The sequence below is a fragment of the Pongo pygmaeus genome, chromosome 4 (genome assembly GCF_028885625.2).
Source record: "Pongo pygmaeus isolate AG05252 chromosome 4, NHGRI_mPonPyg2-v2.0_pri, whole genome shotgun sequence".
Lineage (NCBI taxonomy): Eukaryota > Metazoa > Chordata > Mammalia > Primates > Hominidae > Pongo > Pongo pygmaeus.
Window position 1 is genome coordinate 145,738,838 of NC_072377.2, and position 15,259 is coordinate 145,754,096.

The 15,259-nt window shown below is 40.0% G+C and overlaps 1 protein-coding gene and 1 pseudogene across 1 annotated transcript; both read left to right on the plus strand.

The window, feature by feature from the left end:
* The first annotated feature begins 2,970 nt into the window (after positions 1–2,970).
* On the plus strand, positions 2,971–9,845 carry LOC129037316 (protocadherin beta-18). The gene has a single exon (XM_054489304.2). It carries the CDS (start codon positions 6,867–6,869, stop codon positions 9,231–9,233), a length of 2,367 nt encoding a protein of 788 aa, XP_054345279.1. The 5' UTR covers positions 2,971–6,866; the 3' UTR covers positions 9,234–9,845.
* Positions 9,846–12,223: 2,378 nt separating this feature from the next.
* Positions 12,224–14,677, plus strand: LOC129037318 (protocadherin beta-15-like; annotated as a pseudogene).
* Positions 14,678–15,259: the final 582 nt, after the last annotated feature.

Below are 15,259 nucleotides of genomic sequence, written 5' to 3' on the forward strand. Positions count from 1 at the left end.
CCCAGTCTGGTCTGGAACTCCTTGGCTCAAGCGATCTGCCCGCCTTAGCTAGTTTTTTGTTTTTGTTTTTTGAGACAAAGTCTCACTTTGTTGTCCAGGCTAGAGTGTAGTGGCAGGATCTTGGCTCACTGCAGCCTCGACATCCTGGGCTCAGGCAATCCTCCTGCTTCAGCCTACTAAATAGCTCAAACTATAGGCACCCGCCCACGATGCCTAGCTAAATTTTTGTATATGTGGTAGAGATGGAGTTTTGCCATGTGGCCCAGGCTAGTCTCGAACTCCTGAACTCAAGTGATCCACCTGCTTTGGCCTCCCAAAGTGCTAGGATTACAGGCATGAGCCATTATGCCCGGCCTAGTTTTCTTTAAATACACCGTGTTTACTAGCTTAAATTTTGTGTTGTTTATTACTAAAGCAGAAAATAATTTAGGGTCTTATCCTGGGTAAAATAGCCATCCATCAGATGAGTACAAAGCAAGAACTTCATAAGAAATTGAAATGAAGATTCAAACTGTTAAAGAAAATGATTTAGTTTCATTTTCCTATTAATTATTGAGTAAATATAAAACATCATTAATACTTCGTGGCCTCTCTCAGATGCCTACAAAGAAGGAATGGGCAGGCATTTATGGTTTATAGATGCCTCATCATGTAACATATTATATCTCAGCTCTAAAAGAAGTTTTATAGAAGATTATAGATAGAGATTTTGATAACTAGAATGTAGTATGGATATAGGGCTAGTGTGCATATACATTTTGAAATTGCTCTTACAAGATTAAATACTATTATAGACCAGATGATGTAGTAAAATGGAATTTCACTTGCCATTGTGAAATAGGTGAAACAAATTCCAGTTTCCTTAGATTTCTTCCCTCTACTTCATGCAGTTATCACTGATTTTATTTTTCATTGTAACAAGTAATTATTTGTTGTGTGGATTTCTTAAAATTGACATTTAAACAATAAAATCCTGAAAAGAATATTTGGGTCCCCTTTTTCCCTCAGAGTCATAAGAGGCAAAACTATGCTCTTAAGTCACTGCTAATGTAAAAACTGAAGTAAGTAAAAACTAAAGAAAGAGAGAAGAAAGACTAGAATAAGGTAGAAAAAAGTGAAATGGAAAGAGAAATAAAAGTGTGTATTTTTAACCTCAGTATTATCAATTATAAATGAAAATTTAAAATAGTATTGAAACTATAATGTTTCTAGAAATTAGGCTAACAAAGAAGTCAGGAAACCTTTATGGAAAAGTGAATGATGTCAATAAAACATTAAATGAAATAATTAAATGTCTGAGTTAATTGAGACAGATGCTAGTTCCTTGATAGAACAACTTAATAAAGATCTATGCTTCCCAAAATAATTTATAAATTCAATGCAATTCCAGTGAAATCCATAAGTAAAGGATCTAAAAATGGTTTCTAATATTAATATAGAAGAACAAGTTGCATGAAGAGCTAGGATAATTTTTAAAAAGAAAAATGAGGGAATGCCTTACATTATAGATATTAGTACATACTACAAATATGAAGTAGGTAAATCTATCTGAATGATTCAAGAACAGACTCATAGACTACCAGATAGAATAGAATCCAGGGTCAGATCCTTTTATATAAGACAACTTGGTCACAGGAGGTATCATAATAACTGGGGTTGGTGGAGAAGAGAGATTATTTAGCAAACGTTATTGGGGAGATTGGCTCACTATATACAGAAACAAAATCCCCATCTCATGTCATATGAAAACAACCTTCATATGTATGTAATAGGTGAATTTGAAATATTTGAATTCGAAGAGATGAAATAAATCTAGGTAAAAATATTCATATCATCTTAGTTTGGGTTTGGATTTCTTAACAAGGCTTTAAAGCACAAAAAAGGAAAATACAAATTGATGAATATTGCTGCCTCAAAATTAAAGGATAGCACAGACAAACTAACAGACAAACTAACAGATGATAATGAGAAGCCACCTGCAGTATTTTAACTGACAAGATTAATATTTACATTATTCAAATAACTCTTGCAAATCAACAACAACAAAGCCAGGAGAGACAATAGGATTTTTTAAGACAAAGGAAAAGGAAATTCAAAAAAAGGGAAAACAGAAAGTCTGAAAATAGCTTTAAATGAAGTTCAACCCTTTTAGTTGGTGAAACATACACTAAAATTAGTAAAGATGAGAGATTTGGGTAATATCAAGTGGAATAATAGGAAATCACATGTACAGCCTATTTAGAGAGATTTCTGATAGTATTTAGTAAAATTTAATATATATGTACTCTATAATTCAGCAATTCTATTGGAGTGTGTAAGCCAGAAAACTCTTAAAGAGCTTTACAAAATGATGTATATAAGAATATTCATCCTGAGAAAGTGAAGAATAGGACTCCACTTACATATCCATCAGTAAAGCAATTGATAAAATGTGTAACATGTTAGTGAAGGATTATTATGCAGTGATCAAAAGGAGTTAGCTAGACATGCAATCACATGAATAAATCTCAAATGTTTTAAAAGAAAAAAGAGACAAAGATTTATAGTACGGTGATATACACAATATCTTATATTTATAGAAATATGCAAATATATAAAACACATTATGAAGGGAGAGAAGAGAGAATATAGGAAAGCTATTTGTGTATATATAAGGGAATAAGGAGTATAGGAAGAAGTGAGAATGAATACCAATGTAAATGGCAGTTGTCTCTTCCAAGAGATTGTTTCAATTCATTATGTCATTATAGAATTGATTTAGCATTGAACAGTTGAAGTTGTTTAAAAATACTATTATTTCTTAGCCTTCCAAAATAATCAGTTGCCCATAGAATATGAAAGCTAACAGTTTACTTGTTATTTTGAGTTGCAACAATATCCCTGAGACTTTACATTTTTAACAAGGTTGGTAAAAATTATGTAGCACAATGATTTCACTGAAAACAATTAGCTATTAAGATATTAATATATTGTCAGGTTAGAGTTAATGTTAAAAGGAAACCCAGAGAGATAAGCAAGACCAAAGTCTACTTTTTCCTTGGGAATCCTGGAAAACTTGAACCTCTATTAATAAGCATGGATCCCTAAGAGCCACACCCTTGGAGTGAGAGTAAACTGGAAATGGATGAACGCTTGTGGGGAATTTCAGCCTCGAACTTGATTTTTAGCCTTAAACTTGATTTAAAGTGATCATTGACAGTTCTCCCAGGAACTGATAGAATCAAATGCAGATCTTTTATGAAATCTAACTTCTTTTTTTTTTGAGACAGAGTTTTGCTCTTGTTGCCCAGGCTGGAGTACAATGGCAGGATCTCTGCCCACTACAACCTCCATCTCCTGAGTTTAAGCGATTCTCCTGCCTCAGCCTCCCTAGTAGCTGGGATTAGAGGCATGGACCACCACGCCCGCCTATTTTGTATTTTTTTTTTTTTTAAGTAGACATGGGGTTTCTCCATGTTGGTCAGGCTGGTCTTGAACTCCCTACCTCAGGTGATCCGCCCGCCTCAGCCTCCCAAAGTGCTGGGATTACAGGCGTGAGCCACCACACCCAGTCGAAATCTGACTTCTTATAGTGAATGTGAATGTGACCTTACAGATTTTTTTTTTTCGAGAGAGTCTCACTCTGTCGCCCAGTTTTTGAATGTTTGAATGTTTATTCACTCTAAGCCTCAAATGATTCATACAACTAATTTCTTATGTTCTTAAACAGTCAAAGATAAGTGCATACACAAGAGAACATGACACTATGAGTGAGAGCCAGCAGAAAAAAGGAACATAAAAATAAACTTGCAAGCATTTCAAATATTGTAATTATCAGACACAGTCTATAATATGCTAGGCACTTTAATTGAAATAAAAGTTAAACTTGAAGGTGTACAGGGAAAAATGCTATAAAATTTGACAGATTAGAAAACAAAATAGAACTCCTAGAAATGAAAAACTATAATAATCAAAATTTTAAACTGACTAGAAAATTTAATAGAAGATTAGATACAACTAAACAAATAATTACTGAAGAGAAAGATAGATGAGGATACAATTTATCCAATATGTAGGTCAGAAAGTTGATAAGATGGAAAATACAGAAGAGAATATTAGAAACAGAGGACAAAGTAAAAGAGTTTAACATATATTTAACCAGAACCCAAGGAGATAAGAGAAAAATTGTATCAGAAGCAATAGTTAAAGAAATAATAATTTGAATTCTTCAGAATTGATGAAAACTTCAACAAGCAGATTTAAGAGACCTAAATAAACCAACAGGATAAATTTAAAAAGATATCCATATCTAGAAACATTATATTGAAAGCTCAGAAAACCAAAGAAAAAGAGAAATCTTTTTTTTCAAAAGCCATGGGAAAAGGACATTGAACCCTCAAACACATGACAGACTGACAGCTATGCTCCATGTTTCTCAACAGTAGCAATGGAAAAAAATAGAAAGTAAAATATCTTTAAGGTACTGAAGGAAGTTGGCAAACCTAAATGGTCTTTGCATGTAGGAGTCGTCAAATGAGAGCATGAACTCAACTTGATATCAGTTTAATTTTAAATTATTCCAGATGACAAGAAAGAAGTAGTGTAAAGACATTTTATCTCTTAAATGTGACTTCTTATAGTTTTCCTCTTTGCCCATCCCTTGCAACAATTCTGGGTCCAAGAGTTTGACCTATCTCTGTTTCTAGCCTTCTTCCTCTCTAATGACATTCACTTCTACTCTAGCTTAGTCACCTATAACTATGGCCTCTCTCTGGAGATGGTAGTCTCTGAAAACTACATCAAGTCTGAAGTCACCAATTCAAATATACTTCTTTTAATCTGCAACTTATTATCTTTCCTGAAGAGCTTTAATCACCATTTATGCCAATAAATCCCAAATGTGACTCTATAGCCCAAACGTCTTTCCTCAACTACATTTATGTAATAGAAGCTAATTTATATAACTGTCTATGTGGATGCTCAAACTCATCCGTTTAAAATTAAAGCTGTTCCCTTCCTCAAAACTAAATATACCTTCACCAGCTCCATATCTATTCCTCTTTCTTCTGCTCTTCCTGTGTTTATCAGTTAATAGAACCAACAGTCACTCAGTTCCCTAAGCCTGAAGACAAAGTACATTTACCTTCATGCCTTTCTACCCCACTCCTTCTATGTTTATCACCACATCCCCTATTGTTTTATCATTCTAACACAACCCCTTCACTGCATTTCTAGCTGAGGCCAATGTTTCCTCTTACTTGTATTATTGCAACCATTTGTAATCAATCTCTCACCTTAAATCTTATTCGTCTCTAATTTATTCTCAACTCTGAAACAGGATAATCTTTTTAAAAAGTAGAAACATAATCATGTCACTTTTCTGTTTTAATTATAATCCCTTTAATAACCCTGCATTTCTACTGGCATAAAGTCCAAATGCTTTGACATAGTTACAAAATATTTGCTTATCTTTCCAATTTCAACTCTTACCACTTCTCTCCTCTTGCTCTATGTCTTAGCCATATTGATTTTATTTTATTTCCTCCAAATACATCTCTTTATTTGCATTTGCACAATCTTGTTTTTAGTTTTCCTGAACAATTTTACCCCATACCCAATTTTTGTTTAAAGTACTCCTATTAATTTTTAAGGTATCAATTTAGAGTATACTTTCTCCAGAAAAATCTGTCTTGTATTTCCAAATTCTGGTTAGATGACCATCATCTATGCCCTTATAGTATCATGAACTTTCTTTATCATGACATTCATTGTGCTCTATTTAAAATACTTGGTCATTTTTCTGTCTCCCTCTTGCATGGCAGGAACTATGTCTGTTTACCATTCTACCCCTAACACTTATAACCATTCCTTGCACAAAGTATGTTCTCAATAACTATCTGCTAAACTAACTAATTAATAGATATATAAACCTATTTAGAATTGTGCCTCTGTAAAGCCTGGGTCTGCAAATGATGAAATTCAGTTTCACAACTAAACTGAGGTCTAATTTGTTCACATTTTAAAAAATGTTTAACTGGACTTGCTTTTAGATTAAAAACCAAAAGTGTTTTATTTTACTCATTACTTTTGAGCATTTATTTTCTACTCCTGCCAGCTAAGTCTCCTACTGAGTATCCCTAAATAAATCGTACCATTTATGCAGCTTAAAATGTCCAACCTTTCCAAAGCAACTATTTTCATATACCAGGTTCATTTTCAAGTACATGATCTCATTCCTCTTTTCTAAGAGTAGTTGTGGAGAGAGCTAAGACCTCTAATCCTCATTTCCAATTTTCCTAAAAATCTCTTGCCTACTAAGTTAATTACGTGTAAGAGTATTCTTCACTATCTTTAGTTGTTTAATATATTGTCTTCACAGAGAGATCATAACTCGTTTCAGGCAGGGGCTACAACTTAAATATGCTTCTTATATCTACTACAGCTATAGCAGATTGTGGCTGATGATGGAAAGGTAATAGCATCACATATCACAAAAATGCAACTCGGAAAATAGGCATATAGGAGGAGAATATAATTTAAATTTATAGACAAACACACAAGAAAAATTAATATTTTGTCTGAAACGTATTGGAATTTATCTAAAACCTGAAAATCTGCAGAGTCGCATGGTGGCGCTGCAGGATAAGATGGTGAAATTTTTGTAACCGCAGATGCTCTGGTTTCCCTTAACCATGGGAACTGAAAGCGCTGGAAAACCAGGAGAAAACAGGCTTTCAAAAGGTGGGGTACCATCAACACCTCCGCGACAGGATTACGAGTTTCTAGATTCCCAAAGGTCCAGGCTGATAGGTGAGAGGAGCAACTTTAAGAGCTGCTAGAGACTGAGTTGAAACGTTTTCGCCAGAAAGACGTTCGGCTAAGGAGCCATGGAGCCGGGAAAGGGAAGAGCTCAGCGGACAAGGCAAGTGCTGCTTTTCTTTGTTTTCCTGGGAGGGTCTTTGGTGTGTTCTGAGACCTGGAGCTATTCCATAGCAGAGGAAGTGGAGGTCGGCACCTTTATAGCCAACGTGGTGAAAGACATGGGTTTGAATGTGGAAGACCTGGCTGCACGGGGGGCCAGAGTCATCTTTGACGACTATAAACCTTATTTGCGATTGGATCCACAGAATGGCGACTTGCTCTTAAATGAGCAGCTGGACCGGGAGGCACTTTGTGATCTCATAGAGCCATGTATATTGCATTTCCAGGTGTTATTTGAAAATCCGTTGCAATTTTTTCGGGCTGAGCTTTTGGTCAAAGACATAAATGATCACACTCCCACGTTCCTAAACAATCATATACTTCTAAAAATCTCCGAAGGTACTACTCTAGGAACCTTATTCCAAATAGATAGTGCGCAAGACTTGGATGTGGGAAAGAATGGTGTTCAAAACTATACGATAAGTCCCAATCCCCATTTCCACCTTAAATTACGAGACAGCGATGAGGGCAGAAAATATCCAGAGTTGGTACTGGACCAATCCCTGGATCGAGAAAAGGAGTCTGAGCTTAGTTTAACGCTAACAGCCATGGATGGCGGGTCTCCGCCCAGGTCTGGGACTACACTGATTAACGTTGTGGTCCTGGACATCAATGACAATGCCCCTGAATTTGAGAAGCCAGTTTATGAAGTTCATGTACCTGAGAGCAGCCCTCTGGACTCCTTGATCATCAAAGCGTCTGCTACAGATTTAGATGCAGGAATAAATGGAGAACTGTCTTATTCATTTTCCCACGTCTCCAGAGATGTACGGAAAACATTTGAAATCCATCCAATTTCTGGCGAAGTCTATTTAAAAGCACCTCTAGATTTCGAGATTATTCAATCTTATATCATAAACATTCAGGCCATTGACGGTGGGAGCCTTTCTGGAAAATCAAGCATTTTAGTTCGGGTTGTAGATGTGAATGACAACCCGCCAGAAATAGCCATGACATCTCTTACCAGCCCCATACCGGAAAACTCTTCACCTGAGATGGTGGTCGCTGTTTTCAGCATACGAGACCAAGACGCTGGAGACAATGGGAGAATGGTTTGCTCAATTCAGGACAACCTCCCCTTTGTCTTGAAGCCTACCTTCAAGAATTTTTACGCTCTGGTAACAGAGCACCCACTGGACAGAGAGATCAGAAATGAATATAACATCACCATCACCGTGACCGACTTGGGGACACCCAGGCTGAAAACCGAGCACAACATAACCCTGCTGGTCTCCGACGTCAATGACAACGCCCCCTTCTTCACCCAAACTTCCTACACCCTGTTCGTCCGCGAGAACAACAGCCCCGCCCTGCACATCGGCAGTGTCAGCGCCACAGACAGAGACTCAGGCACCAACGCCCAGGTCACCTACTCACTGCTGCCGCCCCAGGACCCGCACCTGCCCCTCGCCTCCCTGGTCTCCATCAACGCGGACAACGGCCACCTATTCGCCCTCAGGTCGCTGGACTACGAGGCCCTGCAGGCGTTCGAGTTCCGCGTGGGCGCTACAGACCGCGGCTCCCCCGCGCTGAGCAGCGAGGCGCTGGTGCGCGTGCTGGTGCTGGACGCCAACGACAACTCGCCCTTCGTGCTGTACCCGCTGCAGAACGGCTCGGCGCCCTGCACGGAGCTGGTGCCCCGGGCGGCCGAGCCCGGCTACCTGGTGACCAAGGTGGTGGCGGTGGACGGCGACTCGGGCCAGAACGCCTGGCTGTCGTACCAGCTGCTCAAGACCACGGAGCCCGGGCTGTTCGGCGTGTGGGCGCACAATGGCGAGGTGCGCACCGCCAGGCTGCTGAGCGAGCGCGACGCGGCCAAGCACAGGCTGGTGGTGCTGGTCAAGGACAATGGCGAGCCTCCGCGCTCGGCCACCGCCACGCTGCAAGTGCTCCTGGTGGACGGCTTCTCTCAGCCCTACCTGCCGCTCCCGGAGGCGGCCCCCGCCCAGGCCCAGGCCGACTCGCTCACCGTCTACCTGGTGGTGGCGTTGGCCTCGGTGTCTTCGCTCTTCCTCTTCTCGGTGTTCCTGTTCGTGGCGGTGCGGCTGTGCAGGAGGAGCAGGGCGGCCTCGGTGGGTCGCTTCTTGGTGCCCGAGGGCCCCCTTCCAGGGCATCTGGTGGACGTGAGCGGCACCGGGACCCTGTCCCAGAGCTACCAGTACGAGGTGTGTCTGAAGAGAGGCTCAGGAGCAAATGAGTTCAAGTTCCTGAAGCCGGTAATTCCCAATCTCCTGCCCCGGGACAGCGAAATGGAGAAAGCCCCACCTTTCTGAATGGCATGGAATTCAATTAGGGATCTGATTATGATACAGAACTTTTAGAATGAGTCTATTTCTTTGAAATCTTATTCATTGTTATGTAGATTTTTTCATTTTGGGTAACTGCATTTTACTCAAGAGTTTTCAGAAGTTACAAGAATTTAAGTCTATTTTTTGTTGTTGTTTTAACCGTGAAAAAATTGAGAGAGCCGGAATTTGCTTAGTCTTTGTTTTGAAATACAACCTCAAATAATATATTCACATACACATTATTTTCCCTTCAAGTTTAATTGCACACTGGGCTCATTCATATTTTCTGAGTGTTCTGACTGTGGATCCTCTATCCAAAGCAGTTTTTATATAATTGAGAATATTATTATAGAGGGAAATGCATGATATGAATAAAAACATAATTGCTTGTTATCTGGTTAGGTTGGTTTCTGAGATGTTATCTAATTTAGGTTTCTTTCTTAAAAACCTGTAATCTTTTCATTCTACTTTTCTGGCAAACATTGCAGAGAATTTTCCTGTACTTAGGGTTTTTTTTTTTCATAATTATTTGTGAACCATATATATGCTAGTAGAAGTTGTTTTATTTAAATAAATTCAAAACCTTGTTTGGATTAAGATGTATATATCCAGCTCATGCTCTTGTCTGAGAACTTCTCTATACTACCTAAGAGAGGTGATCACTAGTGTGATGGTTATTCCATTGCAGGCCTTCTTTTCTTACACACACACACACCCCACCCCGTTTGTTTTTTTTTTTTTGTTTTGTTTTTTAAGAGATGAGGTCTTGCCATGTCACACGGGCTAGTCTTGAACTCCTGGGCTCCAGTAATCATACCGCATCAGCTTCCAAAATTGGGATTACAGGCATGAGCCCTGATCATTTTTTATTGGTCCTGTGATAGATTCCTGATTTAAGCTGGAATAGCTACATTCTCCAAACCCCTAAATTTGTGATTGAGATATAATTCATCTACTTTTTCCTCTTGAATAAGTGTTGAATGTGGGCTGAGGTAGCCATGTTTATAAGTTTCTAGATAGAGAGAAAAAGAGGGAGAGAAAACGGAAGGAAAGAGTAAAAGTGAAAAGGAATAAGAGTGGAGGAGGCAGAAGCCTAGAAAACAGTAGAGACTAAAATAGCTACTTAGTTCTAGACCTGTCCACCTAAGTTCAGTCCCTCCTAAGTCTCCAATGTCTAATTGCCCTTGGGTTCTACAATAAGACTCCATTGGTAATAGTAAAATTCTTTTGTTTAACCTATCTTGAAGGGGGATTTCTTGAAATCAAAAGAGACTTGAAAGGTATGTACAACCTTGAGTACTCAATTAGACTATCTACCTTGAAACCCTGGTCTTTTATTGCATGCTTCTAATATTAACTTAATGAATGAAATACAGGATGTCCAAGCCTAGAGATAATAAATCCATACTAGAGGCTTATTTAACAAAATTTAAATTTGTAAATAATTTATGAGGTCTTTCAACAGATAAATGCTATGAAGGGCTTTATGAAATGTCTCATTAACTTTACCTCCATTATTTTATATGTCCCATGATTATTTTTTAAATAATACTTTTAATTTAAAAAATAATAATAACACTGAAATTGTAGGTTTTGGGTGTCTGTACCTTTTCTCAGGATCATCATACCCTCCTTAGCAGACTCGTTCTTTTAAAAATTACTTGCTAAGCTCACTGTGAACAAAATTATTTTTGTCATGTAATGTAAAATATTCTTGCTCCATAAATAACACCAATTTATAGATCATATGGATTGATTCATGATTTCAGTTATAATAATAAATATTTAATTAATATACTCTGTTGCTAGAAAGCCTCATGAAAGAAATTTAAGTTTCTGCCAAGCCTAGGAGCTAAGATCTTAGAAAGAGGAAACTTTATCCAAGAGATGAAAGATGGGAATGAAAAACTAACTTTGATTCATTAGGTTACTGACATAGGCACAAGCTTCTATCCCATTAATATTAAAAAATGCATAGACATTCAGGACACGTTTTCTTGGACATGTAAATCTATAATAGTGAATTTGGATCCATGACCAAAATATTTCTATAAGGAAATTTGTCCATCAGATTTTGCCCATGACTGGCATGTTCTCATATTTTGAAAGTTTAATTAATCAAATTTGTTTGTATAGAAGAAAACATTCTAAAGCAGAATGTTGATTTGAGTTATTTATATCTTAAGAGAAACCAATGTGAACCACAATTCTTCAACTTGGCTCATCCTTAGTTTTCTCAGTTAGCTAGATAATTAGAATGCCACAACACATAACAGTGTCTATTATTTAAACATTGTGAGTAAAACATTGGCTAAAGTTGGTACATTTGGGAAGACCTCCTCCCCCAAAATGTTTTCTCTTTCCTCAGAAGTAAAAATTTCAGTTCCATGCTAGGGTTTCAGGATTCCAATGAATCCCCAAGAGATACATGATTGCTTACTAAAAATGAGTTGAGATCTTCTCCAGTTGGGAGAATGCTTAACCTGCTATTTCAGGTGAACTTAACATATTTTCTTCTGCATTTTACTTTTTACTTTAACTTCAGCCTTTATGTCCATGATCGTGGCTGTCTCCCTCTTCAAGGTCTCAGTGACTCTCAGCTTCAACATGTGTCTATCTCAGTATTAACAATAGATGGTGATGCTCTTTATAAATTATTTTAGATACTGTAACAAGTCAACATAACAAGCTCACAGTCCTTAGGCAATATTCACAAATAAGTTATCCACAACTCCTTAAGCTACCTATTGAGTTTGCATAATAAACCAGCTTTAGCTAGTATATCACATAAGTTTATACTCCTGAAATGTTAGAATGAATCTCTTCATCTACTGTGCTAGAATTCATTAGATCCATCAAAGAGAAGAGGCTTTCTTAACCGAAAATTGCATTGCTGCAAGGATTGATTCCCAGAGCAGATTGCCTACCGACCCAACATAGGCATCAGGACCCTGAATGCTGCTGGTGTTGGAGAAATGGAGGCTGAAAAGGAGCACTTTCCTAGACTAAGGCAAGTGCTGCTTCTCTTTGTTATGCTGTCTCAGACTTGTCCGGAGTGGAACGTTTACACTGCAGCAGAAGAAACAGAAAGTGGTTCTTTTGTGGCCAATCTAACAAAGGACCTAGGGCTAGAAGTAAGAGAAATATACCAGCGTAGGGCTCGGGTCATTTTTAACAAGAACAAAAAATATTTTCAGCTGAATCTTCAGACCGGAGACCTGCAAGTAAATGAGACATTCGATCGGGAAGAATTGTGTAGACTCACTGAGCCTTGTGTGCTTCAATTCCAAGTGTTACTGGAAGAACCTTTGGAGGTTTAAACTTTTGGTCAGTGACATAAACACAATTCCCCTATATTCCCAGAAGCAGAAATTATTTTGAAAATCATGGAAAATACTCCTCCAGGAACTGTGTTTCCTCTGAAAAATACACAAGATTCGGATGTGGGCATCAATAACAACCAAAACTACACCATCTACCCCAACTCCCATGTCCACGCTCTCACCCAAAATGGCAGTGAAGGCAGAAAATACCCAGAGCTGGTTCTGGACAAAGCCCTGGATCGGGAGGAGCAGGCTGAGCTCAGGTTAACTCTCATGGCAGTAGATGGCGCGACTCCTCCCAGAACTGGGACTGCTCTGGTCCTCATTGAAATCTTGGACATTAATGACAATGCACCTGAGTTTGTGCAGCCACTCTATCAGGTGCAGATATCAGAAAACAGCCCCCTGGAATCCCTTGTTGCCACTGTTTCCGCTAGAGATTCAGACATGGGAATTAATGGTGAAATATTCTACTCATTTTTTTATGGTGACGAAGAGATTTCTAAGACATTTGCACTTAATGAACGAAGGGGAGAAATTAAAATAATCAGAAAATTAGATTTTGAAAAAATTGTGTCATATCAGGTGGATATTAAAGCCTCTGATGGGGCAGGTCTTTCTGGAAAATGGACTGTCATAATACAGGTGGTAGATATCAACGATAACTCTCCAGAACTGACCATGGTTTCATTCACAAGCCCCATCCGTGAAAATTCTCCCGGGACCATTGTAGCTCTTTTCAGCATTCAAGACCGAGATTCTGGGGAAAATGGAAGAATAGTTTGCTCAATTCAAAATGATGTTCCGTTCATGCTGAAACCTTCCGTTGAGAATTTATACTGGCTGTTAACAGAAGGACCACTGGACAAAGAGATTAGAGCCGAGTACAACATCACCATTACGGCCACGGACTTGGGGACTCCTAGGCTGAAAACCGAGTACAACGTAACGGTGCTGGTCTCCGACGTCAATGACAACGCCCCCGCCTTCACCCAAACTTCCTACACCCAGTTCGTCCGCGAGAAAAACAGCCCCGCCCTGCATATTGGCAGCGTCAGCACCGCAGAGACTCGAGCACCAACGTCCAGGTCACCTACTCGCTGCTGCAGCCCCGGAACCCTCACCTGCCTCTCGCCTCCCTGGTCTCCATCAACACAGACAACGGCCACCTGTTCGCCCTCAGGTCGCTGGACTACGAGGCTCTGCAGGGGTTCGAGTTCCGCGTGGGCGCTTCAGACAGCGGCTCCCCGGCGCCGAGCAGCGAGGCGCTGGGCGCGTGCTGGTGCTGGACGCCAACGACAACTTGCCCTTCGTGCTGTACCCGCTGCAGAACGGCTCCGCGCCCTGCACCGAGCTGATGCCCCAGGTCGCCGAGCCGGGCTACCAGGTGACCAAGGTGGTGGCAGTGGACGACGACTCGGGCCAGAACGCCTGGCTGTCGTAGCAGTTGCTCAAGGCCACGGAGCCCGGGCTGTTGCGTGTGTGGGCTCACAATGCACTGCCAGGCTGCTGAGCGAGCGTGACACAGCCAAGCACAGGCTGGTGGTGCTGGTCAAGGACAATGGCGAGCCTCCGCGCTCGGCCACCGCCACGCTGCACGTGCTCCTGGTGGACGGCTTCTCCCAGCCCTACCTGCCTCTCCCGGAGGCGGCCCCGGCCCAAGCCCAGGCCGACTTGCTCATCGTCTACCTGGTGGTGGCGTTGGCCTCGGTGTCGTCGCTCTTCCTCTTCTCGGTGCTCCTGTTCGTGGCGATGCGGCTGCTCAGGAGGAGCAGGGCGGCCTCAGTGGGCCGCTTCTCGGTGCCCGAGGGCCCCTTTCCAGGGCATCTGGTGGACGTGAGCGGCACCGAGACCCTATCCCAGAGCTACCAGTATGAAGTGTTTCTGACGCGAGGCACCGGGACAAATGAATTCGAATTCCTGAAGTCTGTTATCCCTAAGCATCCGGGGCGCTGTGAATGACAGGAGGAAAAGTCCAACTTTGTAAATGGTTTTGGATTCAATTAAGAAACTGTAGATTTTTCAGAGCATTTAGGATAAAGGTTAGTCCTTTATCAATATATTAAGTGTCTGGTTTTTTTTTTTGTGCTATATAGATTTTCTAAGATTTTGCTGATTTCATTTTCCTACTTAAGATTAGACATTTTCTTTGATTATTTGTTCATACTTAGTCTCCTTTTATCATGTCCATTTTGATGAATACAACTTTCAAGTTTACTCGTTAATGAAAGTAATATGTGTTCAATTTATCAACTTTTCAAAATCACAGGCTGTTGATTTGAAGACTCCAGCTCCATTCCGTTTCATTAAAGAAAACTTTTCTAAACTTTTGATGCTTAGAAGACAAGAACGATGATATAGCAATTATTAGTACATATTCTATTGATTCTGTCTTATGCTTACCTGTCTTGAATTTTTAAATGGAGAAGTGTCTGCAAAAATTGCATCGTTTTGTTTCACAATAGCTTGAAGTGGGAAAGACTACATTTTTCCCCAAACTTAAAGCCTTTTCTGCTCTTTTTATAACCTTCACTCCATAACATATATGAGCATTATTATTACTATTATTGAGACAGAGTTTCACTCTTGTCGCGCAGGCTGGAGCGCAATGGTGCGATCTCGGCTCACTGCAACCTCACCTCCCCGGTTCAAGCGCTTCTCCTGCCTCAGCCTCCCGAGTAGCTGGGA

Bases quoted from the DNA above. Each gene is read 5' to 3' on its own strand.
- LOC129037316 (XM_054489304.2), top strand. From the start codon at position 6,867: ATGGAGCCGGGAAAGGGAAGAGCTCAGCGGACAAGGCAAGTGCTGCTT.